Source organism: Coregonus clupeaformis, chromosome 36, assembly GCF_020615455.1.
Source record: "Coregonus clupeaformis isolate EN_2021a chromosome 36, ASM2061545v1, whole genome shotgun sequence".
NCBI lineage: Eukaryota > Metazoa > Chordata > Actinopteri > Salmoniformes > Salmonidae > Coregonus > Coregonus clupeaformis.
In genome coordinates this window covers 37,152,110-37,171,936 of record NC_059227.1, presented here as the reverse complement: position 1 = coordinate 37,171,936, position 19,827 = coordinate 37,152,110, and the positions used below count along the sequence as shown (strand labels likewise).

Here is a 19,827-nt window from a genome sequence, read left to right as displayed (position 1 = left end):
TCTCTGCTGCCAATGACTGGAACGAATTGCAAAAATCTCTGAAGCTGGAGACTCTTATCTCCCTCACTAATGTTAAGCATCAGTTGTCAGAGCACCTTACCGATCACTGCACATGTACACAGCCCATCTGAAATTAGCCCACCCAACTACCCCATCCCTATATTGTTATTTATTTTGCTATTTTGCACCCCAGTATCTCTATTTGCACATAATCTCTTGCACATCTAGCATTCCAGTGTTAATACTAATTGCAATTATTTTGCACTATAGCCTATTTATTGCCTTACCTCCATAACTTGCTACATTTGCAAACACTGTATATATATTTTCTGTTGTATTTTTTGACTTTGTTTTTTTTACCCCATATGTAACTCTGTGTTGTTGTTTTTATCGCACTGCTTTGCTTTATCTTGGCCAGGTCGCAGTTGTAAATGAGAACTTGTTCTCAACTGGCTTACCTGGTTAAATAAAGGTGAAATAAAATAAATAAATAAAGGCAGTGACCTCAATTCATATAATATGGGTCCCAGTTTCTGGGCATGTATATTAGAGCATGTACTACCTTGGAACATTGCCCTCCAGAAGGATTCATTATTAATTAACACTCTCCCATGACAGCTATAACTGTGAGAATAGGTGTGTTGAACTATGACCATTAAGCTTTTTGTTTTAGCCGGAAGATATGCTGCTCTTTGATATAAAACCTAAGCAGCAGTTGAGAATGTGCCTAAAATATGCTGTATTCATTTGGGTGGTAAGTTAAAGTGAAGTCATTGAATTCATGTGAAATATAATATTTTCACTAATAATCAAAACCATGTTAAATAAATACACTTTATTTTCAAAACCAAAATATGTACAATAAAGGCTACACAGTGTATATTCCTTAACCATGTTGTCACACTCACAACCATCCAAAACCAACCAACCAAAAATCTTAGTCAAGAAATGTGTACTCAGTCAAATCCTTAATTTCTATAAACATATAAACATAACACCTTGAATCATATATAAAATGGAACATCTGTGGCTTATTTTTGTTATGTAACTGACCATCTTGAAGTCAGTGCAATATATAATACATTTGACATACAGTAAAATGCACTTTCTGCCATGTGACAGAGTAAATGTGGCCTTAATTGTAGTTCCAATCTTTATTTCCAAACACAAACACTCCCAGATTATGTTGAAGTAGAAAAGAGTACGTAACTTCAGTACACATTTTGTACAAGCAGCACAAGCTGCAATGCTCCATAAAAGCATTAGAGACAACTCACCATTCTGTTATTTTTCAGCTAAAATTGGTTAATTACTTAATTAAAATGTATGATTGCAGCAGTGTCTAACTCCACATATGGTATAACCTTGCTATGGCATATTAAGAGATGTGAAGTTGAGATAGGATATTCCCAAGGATCAATACGGTAGATTAGTTTAAACACAAAAAGGAAGAAAAATAAATCCAGTGCATTGAAATATCAACAGATGTACCAAAACAGTTAATAAAAGCTGTGTTCATTTAGGCTGTGGGGCGATAATACATTGTATATTGAAGCCTGTGAGGATTTTACCTCAAGGATATTCACATCCTTGCTGAACACAGCACAAAAACACATTTGAGTTTGAGATCTAGTTGACTGTGGTCATATGTTCCAAGTCCATCAATTACAGGCATCACATTCAGATCTGCTTCCACTCATTCATCAAATGGGACATTCAAGTCGTGACCTTGGAACGTTTGAGAGTATAAGAAGCCTAGTACGTGAAATCTTCATTGAATTAAAAAATATATATTCAGAGAAGTCAGCTTGCCATCTTCTCCTTCTTCTTAAAAAGCTTAATCAGTTGGGAAAATCGCTTTGCAATCTAAAGATAAAAAAATAAATAAAAAAAATCAATTAATATACAGAACTGACATCAATGCTCAGCATTAACTACTAGTATCTTATATCAAAAAGATAAAAATGTCATTATTATCAAAATGGCCACGGCCTCCGGTGCACATGTACTGCTGCAGCATGTATTCGAATCCAGCCCACTGCTATTTCAGCACACTCTCTCCTCTACCTTTACCTCCATTTCTAGCCAATAACCATGCAAAGAGACATACAATTTGTTTGTTTATAAAGAAACTCTGAACACTGTAAATTATTAACGATTAAATATACTCAATGAATATACAGAACTGGGTAACATTTCTAAAGGGTTTATAAAGGTTTTGTAATTATGTTATTAACGGTTATTTAATATTTGTAAATGCATTATAAACCATTAATAAATGGGTTATTACAAATTGGTCAAAATAGTGTCATAGCCTGTCAGTGCTTGCCAAGTATTGAGACACTATTTACCTCAAGGTATTAACCATTTATAAAACGCACTTACAAATGCGTATAATATTGAACCCTTATATATCATCATGCAACCTTATTTTCCATGGTTGCACAGTTAACCAATAGTTATTTTCTCACTTTTGGGTGTGATGCATTGTTGCTCTGTCACAGGAACAGAAATGGTTGGTTTTCACACCAATGGTCAACTCCCATGTGGTGTCTTGCCCCATGTTTGAAACCCTGATGATGCATTGGTAAACCTATTTATTCCAGGAATGAAGGCCTCGTCTGAAGATCAAGCCATACTATCAGTGTGGTTCGCTGGTTTCTGAGAAATGGCCCCAACTTTGTGAGATCTGCCCATCTGTGAAACGCGGTTGAAATAAAGACAACCTGGAACGTGCCCAGAATTGTGTGTTGACACTGACATGTTACAGTGCATCGTGAAAAATCAGGATGGACGTGGCTGTGAGACGTGTGCAAAGGCCAGACAGAAGAGATTGTGCGAAATAAACATTGTTCACAAGATACAAATGATGACAGAGGAGAGAGGGTAAATTCTCTATTCAACTTGTTCCACTTTTGGATACAGAAGTTCTGCTGGATGATTTAGCACGCTGCTCAGCTATCTAAGTAGCTAGCTAGCTATCTAGCTAGATAATGTTTGCTAGCACCTCTGTCCTAGCTAGCTAGGAAACATTTTCTAGCTAGTTAGCATTAGGTAAAACCTCAATCGTCTTTTTGAATATAGAAATTCTGCTAGACAAGATAATATTTGGCATGATATAGTTAGCTAGCTAAGTAGATCACGTTTGCCAGCTAGCTAGCTAACATCGACATGACAGAATTTCCATGGAATTTGTTTAGCTAGCATTTTTGGATTAGCACGCTAGCTAGCGAGTTATCTATCCTTTGAACTCAGGTAATGTCTCTAGCTAGGTACCTGATAAGTTAACTAGCTTGCATCCATTGTCAGCACACGTGGTTCCAATTGTAAAGCTGCAATATATATTTTTTGGCCGACCCGACCAAATCCACATAGAAATATGAGTTATAGATCGGTCACTCATTGAAAGCAAGTCTAAGGAGCTGTAGATCTGTTTTATGTGAGGTCATTTTATGCTTCCTGTTCTTACATTTTATTTTTGCGTCCTTTACTTTCGGTTTTGTACACCAACTTCAAACAGCTGAGAGTATTATTCTATCGATTGACTATTACTTTTTTTAAACCACCCAGCAGTGCAATTTGCAGAGTTAGCTCCAGGTAAATGTTACAATTCTTCAGCAGTTCCGGAACCTGCGACCAAAAACAAGCTACATCTGGACAGTACCAAATCAAATACTCTAATGATTCTGTCTCTTCGCAGCAAAATCTGCAGAGCTGGGATGGTTGTATCCCCCATATATAATATATACAGTGGGGAGAACAAGTATTTGATACACTGCCGATTTTGTAGGTTTTCCTACTTACAAAGCATGTAGAGGTCTGTAATTTTTATCATAGGTACACTTCCACTGTGAGAGGCGGAATCTAAAACAAAAATCCAGAAAATCACATTGTATGATTTTTAAGTAATTAATTTGCATTTTATTGCATGACATAAGTATTTGATCACCTACCAACCAGTAAGAATTCCGTCTCTCACAGACCTGTTCGTTTTTCATTAAGAAGCCCTCCTGTTCTCCACTCATTACCTGTATTAACTGCACCTGTTTGAACTCGTTACCTGTATAAAAGACACCTGTCCACACACTCAATCAAACAGACTCCAACCTCTCCACAATGGCCAAGACCAGAGAGCTGTGTAAGGACATCAGAGATAAAATTGTAGACCTGCATAAGGCTGGGATGGGCTACAGGACAATAGGCAAGCAGCTTGGTGAGAAGGCAACAACTGTTGGCGCAATTATTAGAAAATGGAAGAAGATCAAGATGACGGTCAATCACCCTCGGTCTGGGGCTCCATGCAAGATCTCACCTCGTGGGGCATCAATGATCATGAGGAAGGTGAGGGATCAGCCCAGAACTACACGGCAGGACCTGGTCAATGACCTGAAGAGAGCTGGGACCACAGTCTCAAAGAAAACCATTAGTAACACACTACGCCGTCATGGATTAAAATCCTGCAGCGCACGCAAGGTCCCCCTGCTCAAGCCAGCGCATGTCCAGGCCCGTCTGAAGTTTGCCAATGACCATCTGGATGATCCAGAGGAGGAATGGGAGAAGATCATGTGGTCTGATGAGACAAAAATAGAGCTTTTTGGTCTAAACTCCACTCGCCGTGTTTGGAGGAAGAAGAAGGATGAGTAAAACCCCAAGAACACCATCCCAACCGTGAAGCATGGAGGTGGAAACATCATTCTTTGGGGATGCTTTTCTGCAAAGGGGACAGGACGACTGCACCGTATTGAGGGGAGGATGGATGGGGCCATGTATCGCAAGATCTTGGCCAACAACCTCCTTCCCTCAGTAAGAGCATTGAAGATGGGTCGTGGCTGGGTCTTCCAGCAAGACAACGACCCGAAACATACAGCCAGGGCAACTAAGGAGTGGCTCCGTAAGAAGCATCTCAAGGTCCTGGAGTGCCCTAGCCAGTCTCCAGACCTGAACCCAATAGAAAATCTTTGGAGGGAGCTGAAAGTCCGCATTGCCCAGCGACAGCCCCGAAACCTGAAGGTTCTGAAGAAGGTCTGTATGGAGGAGTGGGCCAAAATCCCTGCTGCAGTGTGTGCAAACCTGGTCAAGACCTACAGGAAACGTATGATCTCTGTAATTGCAAACAAAGGTTTCTGTACCAAATATTAAGTTCTGCTTTTCTGATGTATCAAATACGTATGTCATGCAATAAAATGCAAATTAATTACTTAAAAATCATACAATGTGATTTTCGTTTTAGATTCCGTCTCTCACAGTTGAAGTGTACCTATGATAAAAATTACAGACCTCTACATGCTTTGTAAGTAGGAAAACCTGCAAAATCGGCAGTGTATCAAATACTTGTTATCCCCACTGTATGTATGTATGTATGTATGTATGTATGTATGTATGTATGTATGTATGTATGTATATATATATATATATATATATATATATATATATATATATAACCCATTGTATAAGAGATTCTCCAAAATTGAAATATTCCAGGCATTTATATATAAAAGCCTTATCAAAATTAGCTATGAATACCAGGCCTGGTTTAACAGATTTTTCATAGTGTTCTATTGTTTCCAGTACTTGTCTTATATTATCTCCAATGTATCGTTCATGTAAAAAAAAAAAAGCTGTCAGACAATACCTTTTTAATTCTATGTGCTATGCATTTTGTTAGAATTTTTGCATCACAACGCTGAAGTGTAAGGGGCCTCCAACTTTTTTAATTGACTGGATCTTTATATTTACCACTTGGGTCCTGTTTCAGTAATAATGAAATCAGCCCCTGTTGAGTATCTGATAATCTACCATTTTTATAGGAGTGGTTAAAACATTCTAATAACGGTCCTCTGAGCACATCAAAAAAGGTTTGGTATACCTCAACTGGTATGCCATCCAGCCCTGGAGTTTTCCTGGACTTAAAGGCTTTAATTGCAAATGGTATAAATCATGATAATGATGATAGTAGAGTTGTGTAGCTAGAGTGTCTATGCTAAATTGTAAAAATTCCTCTTCTCTCCAACACATTCCCATAAGGTCTCAGACTCCAGGATGGGAAAATGCTTCACAAGAAAGAAACAGATGAAGACACAGAAGGGGACCATGAGACCCTATGTTGTATTTTAAATAGTTCATCTGTTGTCAAATTCTATTCTGACCTGTTTATCTGAATTAGCTAGGCTACTCACTATACCAATGATAGGCTACAGATTTCAGTCACTGTAATTAAAATTGTTTTCCCAATGTATCCTTCCATTAAATTGCATTTTGTTCTTACTATACTGAACAAAAATATCAAACGCAACATGCTACAATTTCAAAGATTTCGCTGAGTTACAGTTCATATAAGGAAATCAGTCAATTTAAATAAATAAATTAGGCCATAATCATTTCTAGATGATTTGAGAGTTCACTCAGAGCTTAGACATACTTATAGGCAGTATTGGGTACTCATCACTACATACATGAGAAGATGCAACACTTTGTTAAACATGTTCAGTCAATGAATGGTGGGTATGAAGACCAAAACATTTAACGTTGTGAGAGGATACCTCCTCCACTGTTTCACCAACCAAAGGTATTACGGTTCACATTTCACACCAGGGCGTTCACCATACTTGGACTATCACAGAGAAGTGGTAAGTGTGTTGATATAATCTGTTAAAGGGTAATATGTTAGAAATTATTATTTATAACGTGATTATAACCCCTTTATAAACCCTTTACAAATGGAACCTTATTGTAAAGTGTTACCCAGAACTGACATCAATGCCCAGCATTAACTACTAGTATCCTATATCAAAAACATAGAATGTCATTACTATCAAAAATAAGCTCAGAAAAACGTAAATTAGCAAAGACATACCTGAGCGGGTGTCTTGTTCATTTTCTCTGAAAGGGCAGAGAAGGTATCTGGAGAGGCACCTTTCATCTTCAGTGCGAGGAGAATATCTCGGTCTTCATCCCTTCAAGAAAAACAAATATTTTAGTGGCAATCATGACACTTGACACGGAGACCCTCCAACAGCTAACATACAAATGGCACATAACAAAAAGGCATGTATTTAAAGACCAACTCACCTTGTCCACGTCACAACCACGTCACCCTTTTTTACGATGATATTCTTGGCAGACAGGCTGTTGGGTGATGGGGTAGATTGGGGTGAAGTAGTGACTTTACTTCTCTCTCTCTTGGAGCTTCCAGTCCCCTTTCCTTTGGGACTTTTTGACGACTTCTTTTTATGCATGCTCTTCTCTGGGATTACCTCCTTTTTAGCCCGCTTTGCTTTAGTTTCCACATGGTGCATTGTCCGCTTTTTCCCGGTCTTACCCTTGCTGTGGTCTCTCTCTGGTGTGTCTTCTATGATGGTGAGGCATGGCGATGATAGCGCAGATGCTATTTCGGTGCTTGTGGAAAGGTAGAAAGGAGGACTGGCCTCTGAATAAGGGGCTTTGGAAGGCGTTTTTTCTGGGGGGCGATCTTTGTCTTTACCATGTTTTTCTTCTCCTGGTGGTGTTTGAGGGATCTCAGCACCCCTAGGATTGATGTATGCACTTGTGGGGTTAACGCCTGTGTTGGTGCAGATGACTTCTGGGCTTGTGGAGTTGACACATGTGTAGTTGCAGTTATTTCCTGGGTTGGTGGCATTATTTCCTGGGTAGGTAGAGTTGACACTGCCTGGGCTTGAGGAGTTGACACCTTGGCTTGAGTTGATTCCTAAGTTTGTGGAGTTGACCACTGGGTTGGTGGAATTGATGTCTGGGCTTAAAGAATTGACTACTAGGCTTGATGAGTTGATTCCTAATCTTGTGTAGTTGACCACTGGGTTGCTGGAGTTATTTCCTGGGTAGGTAGAGTTGATACTGCCTGGGCTTGAAGAGTTGAACACTGGGTTGGTGGAGTTGACTCCTAGGTTGGTGGAGTTGACGCCTAGGTTGGTGGAGTTGACGCCTAGGTTGGTGGAGTTGACGCCTAGGTTGGTGGAGTTGACGCCTAGGTTGGTGGAGTTGACGCCTAGGTTGGTGGAGTTGACGCCTAGGTTGGTGGAGTTGACGCCTAGGTTAGTGGAGTTGACGCCTAGGTTGGTGGATGCATGCCGTATCCTCACAATGAAATTATCATTTGACTTCTCCATCACTACTGCCTGCATGGGCAAGTGAGGCTTGAAGTGAAACAAAGGGTTAACAGGAGCCTCCCTGGTCCTGCCACCACCGCTTGATGCACAGCTGGAGTTGTCCGTGTCCAGGGCAAGGTGACTGTCCTGCTCTGTAGCGTCTTCCCCATCCATAAGAGCATCCTCACTGAAGTGTGCACTGATGACACTGTCCGGAGCAGACATGGGCTCCCCGGTGGCTGGGTGCAAAAAACTGAGGTGATTGTCAGATTTGAGAGGTGAGGGAATTGTGAGAGACCCAGACAGATCTTCTGCCAAGATGGAATATGATCTATGCGAGAACACACTGGACTGTGGTGTCATTATGCTTTCTGGTAGGCCGGAGGGCATCTCTAACATGCAAGGCTCATCCAACAAAGTTGGATTTAGTGGAATTTGGACTTTTGAATTTGGAGAGGAAAACTTGATAGGTGAAATAGGTGACCACGTGGCAATGAGTTTAGAGGGAGTACCAACTTGACTTGGGGTACAAACATTGCTTGGGGTGGTAACGCCTAGGAAACGCTCTCTTTCTTTCAGTGGAGTACCAAGGGGCCAGCCATGATTGTCCCCAGCTGAGACACTAGTTTCTAGCAGATCAGACCCTTGTAAGAGACACTTGAAGATCTCTCCCATCTGGGAGTCTGTTACCAGGTTGAACGTTAGGCTGGAGGCTTGCTGTTCTGTGAGGATTTCAAAGTCAGGCTTGTCATGGAGTGAGCCATTTTGAGACAGCCGGCGAACATAGGTAGCTGTTTTCTCAGCAGATGAAGAGCTGTTTGATGGTAAGATCTCTACCACGTGTTGCGAAGGAGGTTGCATAGGAGGTTGTATAACAGGAGGATCTGATGTTTGAGGCTTCGATTCCTTATCCTCTTCCTCAAAGGACATTTTAATATGTTTGCCTATTCCAAGACCGGTTTTGCAAGGGGGGACAGTCCGAGACCTGGTTCTTTTCATGTTGGTTTCAACACAGTCGGTTAATTTCTCTTGCAGTCTTTTAGGTGCAGAAGTTCTGGTTCTGGTCACTCCCTGCTGTCCTTTAAGTTTGGTGGCCACAGATGGCTTGGGGGACTTCACCGGCAGCTTGGGGGACTTCACCGGCAGCTTGGGGGACTTCACCGGCAGCTTGGGGGACTTCACCGGCGGACTCGGCAGTGGGGGACTTCACCGGCAGCTTGGGGGACTTCACCGGCAGCTTGGGGGACTTCACCGGCAGCTTGGGGGACTTCACCGGCAGCTTGGGGGACTTCACCGGCAGCTTGGGTACCCCATTTCCAGAGAGACTCCTGTCTCTTTTTTCTGCTCCTGCCGACTGGCTTCCGTTTGAGGATTTGCTAACACTTATCAGTGCAGTCTGAATTTCCTGGAATAAGAAGTCTAACTGCACATCCACAAATTCCCACAGTTTGGACTTCATATTGAGTGGTTCTTGGTCAAAGATGCGGTTGACAATGCCATTATTTAATAACTTACTCAAAACAGACATTATGATGTTCTTCAGTTTAACTTTGAGGTCATCTTCTTGGCTGCATAGTTTAGTAAAGCTTACACTATCAACAAAGTCTGTAAAAGAGGGAAAAAAGGACATGTCCATAGCACCGCAGAAGGTTTTCTTAGGGAATGTTGAATGAAGCTTCATGTACTTTTTTCTGCACTCATAGCGAATCTTTGCAAGCATGTCCATAACTTCCTCCACGGTAGACAAGGCGGCGTTGGGTAACGGAGGTTGAATCGTTTTGTAGCGGGTTTTGTTTGATGTGGGGCTTCTAACTGGTGAAGTCAAGGTTTTACTTCTGAGTTTAAAATTCCGTTGTGAAACTAAACTATTTTCTTTGGCCGGCTTCTTTGAAAGTCTAGTGGATGACTTGGGACTTGGTTGATTTTTAACAGTTCTTGTGGGCCTAACCGTCTTGGCTGAGGAACTTGGCGTGACTGGAGTTTCCTCCTCTTCACTTTCACTAACAATTTCACCTTCTTCCATTTCCTCCTCAGGGCTGGAAGAATGGACGGAGGTCCCATCCACATCTCGTTGTGCAGCAAATGTGATGGAGCAGCCAGGAGTGTTGTTCTCCTTATTCACTTCCAACTTCCTTGAATTGGAATCTCCAGTTGCACTGGACAACTCTGGTCAAAGACAATACATTGATTAGCAAATTAAAAGCATACCCTGTTTACACAGTACAGTCAGTTTGATGGAGTTAAAGCAGTCGATTAGGGTGTGTAAACCTATTTAACCCACTAAAATCTAAGATTAGACATTTCTAACATGTACTGCCCTAATTTTTATAAGAAAAGTGGATATAAAATGAAAGATTAATCTCTCATGTGAAGTTGTATGACTTTACTTACAAATAATTTTAATAAGACATACAAATATATTTGACAAAACTGGGCTCAATCGTATCCAGAGATCAATGTGGACTTAGGCTTTTGTTCTTGCCAACCAGCACACACCTGATTCAACTAATCATACACTTCAATCAAGACATGATTAGTTAAATCAGGTGTGTTATTGCTTGGTTAGAACACAAACCTGCACCCACACTGGCCCTCTGTTGATAAGAAGCCATGCAACAAAGACCATAACACACACATAATTCAATGAATTATCTGAAAGCTGATTCACATTTGGTGTACTGCTAATCTTGTTAATTAGTTTGACTTGTCTTCCAAAAGCCTATCTGAAGACAGTTTAAATCTCCCTCTGTTTATTAAAAAGGTACAGGTGGTGGACCAATAAACGGAATCACCTGGGTGAATGAAGGACAACAATATGATAATGCCCCCACCCAAAAGTACATGAGTAGTCGCCCAATAGTCATCTTGTCCCTCATTTGTTTGTATTTTTGTCCACCAGTTGTAGGTCTTCTATCCCTCAACCCTGATTTTGTTCTTCTCTCTCTACATCAACGACTAACTGTCCACTCCAAACGTCTTGGAGAGTACAAAGGTTTCTAGTTGTTTCTAATCTTCGTAAAGGCTACATGGCTATCATTTGTTTTTCAACAGGACAATGACCCAACACACCACCATGCTGTGTAAGGGCTATTTGACCAAGAAGGAGAGTGATTGAGTGCTGCATCAGATGACCTGGCCTCCACAATCACCCGACCTCAACCCAATTGAGATGGTTTGGGATGAGTTGGACTGCAGAGTGAAGGAAAAGCAGCCAACAAGTGCTAAGCATATGTGGGAACTCCTTCAAGGCTGTTGGAAAAGCATTCCAGGTGAAGCTGCTTGAGAGAATGCCAAGAGTGTGCAAAGCTGTCATCAATGCAAAGGGTGGCTACTTCAAAGAATCTCAAATATAAAATATATTTTGATTTGTTTAACACTTTTTTGGTTACTACATTATTCCATGTGTTATTTCATAGTTGATGTCTTCACTATTATTCTACAATGTAGGAAATCGTAAAAATTAAGAAAAACCCTTGAATGCGTATGTGTGTCCAAACTTTTGACTAGTACTGTATATATATATATATATATATATTTTTTTTTTTTGCTACTGCTCGACAAAAAAAGAAATACATCTTGGTCGACCAACAGCCTATCGACCAAACAATTGACCAGTCAAATAACTGTGGTCAGCCCTAACACAAACTCATCATTACACTATTGTTTTCTAAATTAAAATCTACCTCTTCACCCTCCTTATAATTCAGTTAAGCCTAATTTAAATTAAATTGTGAAGTAAAGTGCATAATTATCGCCCATTCATCCATTTGTCATTGATTCAGTGAGGAGAGATAGACGCATTAGCGCCTGGCTGGGTAACAACGTCCTACAGCACATTGTCTCTGTGGGTTAAGTTAGAAACAGGTGTGAAAAAAAAAAAAAAACAGGTAAAAATACTAAATACTTTTCTGTTTGTGATTTCAAAATTTGGACAAATGCGCAGTGTTATTTATTTGGCTGATTTTTTTTATTTACTAAATCAGGCCGTTGGCCTATGGTGGTTCTAGTGTTAATAGCTACGCTTACCCTACCAAACAACTAATGTTCCCTCTAATTTATTTAGGCACTGAGCAAATTTCAGGTCTGCTGAGTGCAAACTTGAACGTTGAGAAAATTCTGTGCAACTTCCGCTGCGCATTTACTGTGAAGACAAATGTGCACACGTGGCTACATGTAGCTCTCGCTTTGATCTCAAAACAAGTGCATAATAATTGCGACCGCTCATGCTGTAAAACAGTCCAGTTCAAAGTGAATGGCACAAATCCATACATTGCAATGGTCTATTCATCCCAGCCCCGTCCCCGCAGGAGGCCTTTTGCCTTTTGGTAGGCCTTAATTGTAAATAAAAATGTGTTCTTAACTGACTTGCCTAGTTAAATAAAAAAATATTGCACATAGGCCTACTGCAGCTCTGATTGGTTATGGAGCACCGGTCTGTGTAGAGTACGGGCTGAGTCGTGCCTGTCAATGCAATAGAATCCTACTCCGATGCGCTCTGCCTACAACAAAATCTCTTGCATAGTTCGTGTTGTTTCGGTATATTGCATTGAAAGTGTCTAATATCGCTTTGATTCGATCACAATTCCTACAGTAAAGGGAAACGTTGATAGTGTTAACTAATGGGGAAAACTCTAAAAGTTGAGTGAAGTTCAATCTCGTGCTTCTCTGCGCGGGCTGATATTTATTCTGCTCGGTAGTCCCGGGGGAGCTGCGCGTAGCTTAGAGGGAACATTGCTAACAACAACATACTTTTGCATTTTCTTAACATTTAGCCTAGAACAGAAATAGTTAAACTAAACCATACCAAGTGATGCTTACCTTTGTGAAGACTCTTGACGTAAGCAGGTTTGCTGTGACATGGCAGCTGCTGGCTTTTCCTCATCGGGCGGACTGGGCTTGTGAGTGGGCTGATGGCATGTGGAATGACTTTTAGGCTACTCAGTGTGAGCATCATCGAGTCCTCATCATGGGCCATCGGAATGGAGCTAGAGGGCTCAACATTCTCCTCTTCATTCTCTGTGTAGCTTGGCTCAGAATTGAGGGACTTCTTCAGTGTCTCTGCCAAACCACCGTTGTGCTGTTCAGATGACGCAACCTCTCCTGTGGTGGTGCTGCTCACCTTAGACACCTCAATGCTGCTCAACGGTGAACTTTGTTCCACAACAGTTTTCTCTTTCTCATACTCCACAGTTATCTCTGTGACATCAGTAATGACCTCAGATGTAATGCAGATCTCTACGTCCATTCTAATTGTACTGGACACAGCATCCTTGGAAACATCTTGCACCTCCTCTGTCACATCTTTCTCCAGACTAGAATTAGAAATAACGGAGACAGGCAGTTGTTGTTGAAGGCCCTCGGGTTGAACGAGGGGTGATAATTGCAGAGATTCAGATTTTTGTTTTCCTGGACCACCTTCAACAGCAGGATGTCCCACACAGACAGCAGCAGGTGGATCTTGTGTCACAGTTTCAACAGCTTGGCTTTTACAGACCAAAGCACTGGGAGTTTCACTGTTGGACTTATGCACACAATTGTCAGTAATAACCACTGAATCTACAGTTGAATGTTTAGGGGTAAATCCATTAGCAGATAGGCCAGTGTCGGTATTTGAATTGTTTCCACAATTCTCAGTGACAGTAGTAGTAGCCGCAGTGACACCAGTAGCAGTTAAATCCTCAGACGTGCCAATTTTACTTTCAGAGGCACATTTTTCAAGTCTGCTTTTCAGTGGAGTTTCCGAATCAATGTCACAGTCTGGAGCTGAAACACAATCCTTCCTGAGAAGTTCTGGTGTGGTGGGTTTAGACCTCTGACCCTCTATGGCCTCGGACAGCTCAGGCCTTTCTTCGGAGCCATCTTGGACAGTACTGTCTTCCACTTCTAACTGGCACTTATGTTGCTCTTTGGCTACTGTGGCCTCAGACAGAGCCTTTTCAGCATCCTGACAAGATTCTTTCTCTGTATGTCTACTCTCCATACTTTCAGGTTCTGGAGGCGTTGGGATTTCTGAAGAGGGCTGTACAACTGGGTTCATTAAGACCTCATGGGTCTCTACTACACTACTGTTGATTTTGTCTAAGACAAGCAATTCTCCTAGATCAGGCTGTCCACTGTCTTCCGCTGACTGGTCTTCAGGAACCTCATCAGGTGGTGTGCCCTCCTCCTGTTCCTTGACTTCAGCAGGCCGTCTTGGAATTTTAACTGGTGACAGGGTGAGGTTCAGAGTTTCCATGAAACTTAACTTTCTGTTTGGACCGTTTTCCTCTTTAGAGCTTTTCTCAGCCACTTTGGCCTCAGGTGGAAGCACTTCAGATTCCTCATGTGTCTTTTGCTCCCTGACTTTACCGTTGCCCATGTTCTGGTCCTTACTGACGTCCGCACTGCATCGCTCACGCTCCTTTCTTCTCTCTGTACAAGTGCTTTTTCTTTCTCCTGATTTTTCCCCTGATCTATTTTTTTCTTTTCTGATCTCATCCTCTCTTCTTCTCTCTTTCCTTCGGTGGTCCCTTGGAGGACTTGTCCCTCCCTTGCGATTAAAATATTCACTGAATCGTTTAGTGAGACTGGCTTGATTTGAACAGGCATGCCTTCTGTTTTTAGAGGAAATGTCTTTGATACTTCTACTACGCTTAGCGTCATCCTTATCACAGCTGAGCACCTTATCATGCCAACTAGAACCTTTTGGTTGAATGTCTGCACTGTCTTTAGACAATCCTGTAGACATACGGTAAGAGGAAGCAGTGCAATGCAAAATGTCTGAGTGTGGGCTTTTAGCCCTATCTGATCTCCTGTGTACCTCAACATCTGAGGGATGAAGGTATCTGCTTCTGTTTGACTTAGAGTCATATTTTCCAATATCTTTTTGTGCTCTGTGTGACCGGTTCCTCTCATCTGAATGAGATTCCTTATTTACATCTGGACTGTTTTTATGCCGCTGCTCCTTTGACTCGGACAGCCTGGGATTTTCACCTCTGCCTTCTCTGTACTTGGTTTGTTTTGGCTCGTCTGACGGGCCTAGTTCACGTGTACGGTGTCTATTCACGGAGTCCTTGCTGGAACTACTAACAGAAGAACATGTGCGTTTCACTGGAGCTTCTGAATCACCTCTAGAAGTCTTTGACGTGACAGGAAGAGGTGGTCTGAAAACTGTTGCGTCAGAGGGGGGTGGGGGGAGGACCACATCTCTGTCTTGACATAGCAGCTGACGAAGATCCTTTACAACACAATCCTGTCTAGGTCCCGGTGATTGGGTTGGTGGAGGAGGACCCGTAGGATTCTGTCCAGCTGGAACTTGATTTTTCAAGCAGTTCATCTGAGATTGATGGTGAGCAGCAGGACCTCTCCCTGGCCTGAAACTAAACGTTTGAACATAAATTACTCACATGCCTAGATTCACAGAAATTATCCCATCTAATGGATACGTAGAAAATGTATGTACATCCCTAAATAACTGTTTATTTGATGTACCCTGCCAATTACGAGTTACCACTTCACAGGTGTATCTGAAGTATGAAGGGTCAAGACACTTACCTTTGGCTCAACCTATTTATCTCCTCGTCCTTCCGCACAACCTCCATTTTAGCTGTTTTGATGAACGCACAGATGTTCTTCTTCAGACGGCTGTTCTCAGTGTTCAGCGATGTATTCTTCAAAATTACAACACATTTAAATGTTTTGTCATTTAGCAGACGCTCTTATCCAGAGCGACTTACAGTTAGTGAGTGCATACATTTACCACTTCTCTCTCTCTCTCTCTCTCTCTCTCTCTCTCTCTCTCTCTCTCTCTCTCTCTCTCTCTCTCTCTCTCTCTCTCTCTCTCTCTCTCTCTCTCTCTCTCTCTCTCTCTCTCTCTCTCTCTCTCTCTCTCTCTCTCTCTCTCTCTCTCTCTCTCTCTCTCTCTCTCTCTCTCTCTCTCTCTCTCTCTCTCTCTCTCTCTCTCTCTCTCTCTCTCTCTCTCTCTCTCTCTCTCTCTCTCTCTCTCTCTCTCTCTCTCTCTCTCTCTCTCTCTCTCTCTCTCTCTCTCTCTCTCTCTCTCTCTCTCTCTCTCTCTCTCTCTCTCTCTCTCTCTCTCTCTCTCTCTCTCTCTCTCTCTCTCTCTCTCTCTCTCTCTCTCTCTCTCTCTCTCTCTCTCTCTCTCTCTCTCTCTCTCTCTCTCTCTCTCTCTCTCTCTCTCTCTCTCTCTCTCTGCTAAACTATGTACAATATTGGCCTGTTGGAAACTACAACTCCCTACTACATCGCACAGTTCGGTCTTGATTCGATTTATCTCTTGAGAAACAATGTGAGCATTGAGCTCACAAAAAAAAACAAATTCTAATAATTGAACCAAGGTCTTGTCAATTAGTTGTTTATAAACCTTCAAATAACTCCAATGTTGGTTAATCGCTCAGCACTATCACCCACAGAGAATCACAAATGATTTTCAGAGGGAAATACATTAAAAAATATATAATGTTCAAATTCAAGTAAATGCTATGTGATTTATCAAATGTATTCTTGTAAAAATATTTCAAGTACTTTTATGCTCCTCATATTTCAAGGGGTACTACTAATACATGAGTGACACTTAAAACTTTCTATTACAAACCTGTGTTTCAATCAGCTGCAACCGCCTAAGTAACTCTTCAACTTGGCTTTGTGCTGCATTGTATCTTGTCCTCAACTGTAATGAGATAGAGGTACTGATGGTTAGTTATTCAGTTCTAACAGGAACTGTCTATCAGTGATGAACAGCATTCCATTTTAGACAAAGCAAAGACAAAAAGAAAATGCACACATGAATTGGATAAGGATTACAGTACAAACCTCATTGTAGGAAGAGTCTTTATCCTGCTGTTCCTCTGTTATGATTTCTTCATATAAATCCATAGATTTCAGATTCCGTGGTGAGAGGAGTGTGCAGTTTCTCTCTGTAATAAGATTACACAAATGTGAAGTAGGCTACACTACCGTTCAAAAGTTTGGGGTCACTTAGAAATTCAATTTTTTTTGTCCATTAAAATAACATCAAATTGATCAGAAATACAGTGTAGACATTGTTAATGTTGTAAATGGCTATTGTAGCTGGAAACGGCTGATTTTTTATGGAATATCTCCCTAGGCGTAGAGGCCCATTATCAGCAACCATCAGTCCTGTGCTCCAATGGCACGTTGTGTTTGCTAATCCAAGTTTTTCATTTTAAAACGCTAATTGATCATTAGAAAACCCTTTTGCAATTATGTTAGCACAGCTGGTACAACGCTGTGTACTACTCCCTTCACAGAACAGCGCAAACTGGCTCTAACCAGAATAGAAAGATAAGTGGGAGGCCTCGGTGCACAACTGAGCAAGCGGACAAATACATTAGTGTCTAGTTTGAGAAACAGGCGCCTCACAAGTCCTCAACTGTTCTGTGAAGGGAGTAGTACACAGCGTTGTACCAGCTGTGCTAACATAATTGCAAAAGGGTTTTCTAATGATCAATTAGTCTTTTAAAATTATAAACTTGGATTAGCAAACACAACATGCCATTGGAACACAGGACTGATGGTTGCTGATAATGGGCCTCTGTACGCCTATGTAGATATTCCATTAAAAATCAGTCATTTCCAGCTACAATAGCCATTTACAACATTAACAATGTCTACACTGTATTTCTGATCAATTTGATGTTATTTTAATGGACAAAAAAATTATTTTCTTTGGAAAACAAGGACATTTCTAAGTGACACCAAACTTTTGAACGGTAGTGTATATTATCAGTTATATTCTGAGAGAACAACAACATGGATATATTTTCTACTTCTAAAAATATATATCCGACTCAGACCATCTTGTGAAGAACCAATGTGTATGTTTGAGTGATATTTACCTGCATTTGGATAAATCCTCGGACTTGGACTTTCCAAACCTGAATAAATATCCACAGAATCTTCATCGAAAGCTTCCACCATTTCTGTGTGGTAGAAGTTTTGCAAAGTTACACTGCTGTAATTGCACTGCTGTAATTTCATCACATGGAATGACATTACTGTAGAAAGGCCTTCTATTATTACAGTATGCCAGTGTAATAAGGAATCAACATAACACAGGTTTGTAAATTTTCTTTGAGTGCATAAAATCAGGACTATTGTAGAGCCATACACGAGAAATGTTGATAATTCATCAGTACAATAAGAGTACTGATTGACTCATGGCAGAAACTACTTTAGGAAAGTTATGGCATGTCTTTCAGGACCCACTATCTAAAACACTATTTTCACGCCACTTCGTAACCGAAGTTACTTTTTCGTAGCAGGTTAAGAGAATTTAAGCAGCAGATTAGGAGAATGAACATAGCAGGTTAGGAGACTGAGGTTAAGGTTAGGAAAAGGGTTAGCAAAAATGCTCTCCTAACCTGCTACGAAAATCACTTCCTATCGAAGTTGCGTGAAAAGAGTATGTCCCATCTATGGACAGTGTTAAAGAGAAATAGGCTATATCTATATAGCATTGTACTCACTGCGGTTGTCTTGGCTAAGGTCACCATACACTTCATCCATCAAATCCCCCTCCATTCTCCTGATGGTCAATCAATGGCTCTGAGATGCACCTGGAAGTAGCTGGAAGAAACGATGCATAGTTAGCTAATATGACATGCTTGCAATTGAAAGTGAGCCCAGATATTTTTGAGAGTGGTGAGGTAGCTAGATAGTAAAAGTAATCAACAAAACAATTGGACCTTTTAGACTAATGCCTGGCTTTTGAAGGAAGTAGCCTGTAGCATGATCACACAACTAGCTACAGTAACTAACTCCTATAATTCGCAGTAAGCTTTCTAATGTCAGCTAAGTGCATACAAAACATTTTAACTAGCTGCTTGTAGCTAGCTAGATCACTCTGGCTGTGCTAGCTATCCAGCCATTTACTGTTAGCTACGTTAACTTACTACAAAACAATAATGTGTAGCTAACTAGTTCATTGAGCAAGCTAAATTAGCTATATCGGCTCCTTGTACATACACCAAGGGATATAATAGCAAGCACAGCCCCAGGCATCAGCACATTTTAGCTAACTAACTGACACAACAAGCTAGCAAGCCAGTTAGTTTATTTAGATAGTTAACGTTAGTATGGGACCTACAAGCTTAAGTTACCTAGCTAGCTACAAACTCAAGACATGGAGGAACATTGACTATGAAAATAGCTTGAAATGTGAAGGGAAAAAAACAATTCCACTCACCATATGAAAATCGAGTAGAAGAATGTGGTTTAGAATGTTATTATTATGCTTCATCTGTTTACTTTCACTGTCGCGCCAACCCTACGACCTTTTTCAGGGAGCAGGAAATAACTACATTTTCCCGCGGTCTGCAAAACAGATGCCAGTGGCTCTTCCGGGACTTTCAGGCATTCAAAATACAATTATCATATCAAACGAAGCAGCCTGTGGTTTAGGCCAAACTAATACAAAGCAGCTAGATTATTTCCGATAAAGCACTTTCTTATCTAAGGAAACCACAGCTTCAGACTTCAAAAAGTTTGCCATTTAGCTAGCTAGCTGTGTGGTCTAAGATAGTTCGGGACCTGGGAGGAGGGGTTCACTATGGAAAATATCCATCAATCGGTAAATGACAAATATTGTGCTTTATGAAAAAACTAGGTGTCATAGGTTATATTTGACCTGAAAATCATCAAGCAATGTATGACTGTCGCTTCCATTTGCGTCATCTAAGCGACATCATTTGGACAATCGACCCGGAAG

At 41.0% G+C, this 19,827-nt stretch overlaps 2 protein-coding genes across 2 annotated transcripts; both read right to left on the bottom strand.

Annotated features, from left to right (window-relative positions):
- Window positions 1–820: 820 nt before the first annotated feature.
- On the bottom strand, window positions 821–9,282 carry LOC123482724 (CASP8-associated protein 2-like). The gene is made up of 3 exons (XM_045211406.1): window positions 7,069–9,282; window positions 6,854–6,953; window positions 821–1,866 (listed from the first exon to the last, which is right to left on the bottom strand). Exons 1-3 carry the CDS (start codon window positions 9,099–9,101, stop codon window positions 1,804–1,806), a joined length of 2,196 nt encoding a protein of 731 aa, XP_045067341.1. The 5' UTR covers window positions 9,102–9,282; the 3' UTR covers window positions 821–1,803.
- Window positions 9,283–19,772, bottom strand: LOC121552246 (CASP8-associated protein 2; the record flags this gene model as incomplete). Its single annotated transcript, XM_041865010.2, has 8 exons — window positions 19,306–19,772; window positions 18,587–18,686; window positions 17,957–18,040; window positions 16,911–17,014; window positions 16,693–16,767; window positions 15,636–15,751; window positions 12,921–15,460; window positions 9,283–10,268 (listed from the first exon to the last, which is right to left on the bottom strand). Coding segments are annotated over exons 2-8 (3,960 nt in total), but the record flags the coding sequence as incomplete, so codon positions are not given.
- Between the last annotated feature and the right edge of the window lie 55 nt (window positions 19,773–19,827).

What these genes read in the sequence shown, in the direction of transcription:
- LOC123482724 (XM_045211406.1), bottom strand. Translation starts at nt 9,101, where the DNA reads ATGAAAAGAACCAGGTCTCGGACTGTCCCCCCTTGCAAAACCGGTCTT. An exon ending in GTGGTTGTGACGTGGACAAG is followed by an intron (nt 6,954 to 7,068) that starts GTGAGTTGGTCT and finishes TTTTTCTTGAAG; the next exon opens with GGATGAAGACCGAGATATTC. An exon ending in TGAACAAGACACCCGCTCAG is followed by an intron (nt 1,867 to 6,853) that starts GTATGTCTTTGC and finishes TTTTATCTTTAG; the next exon opens with ATTGCAAAGCGATTTTCCCA.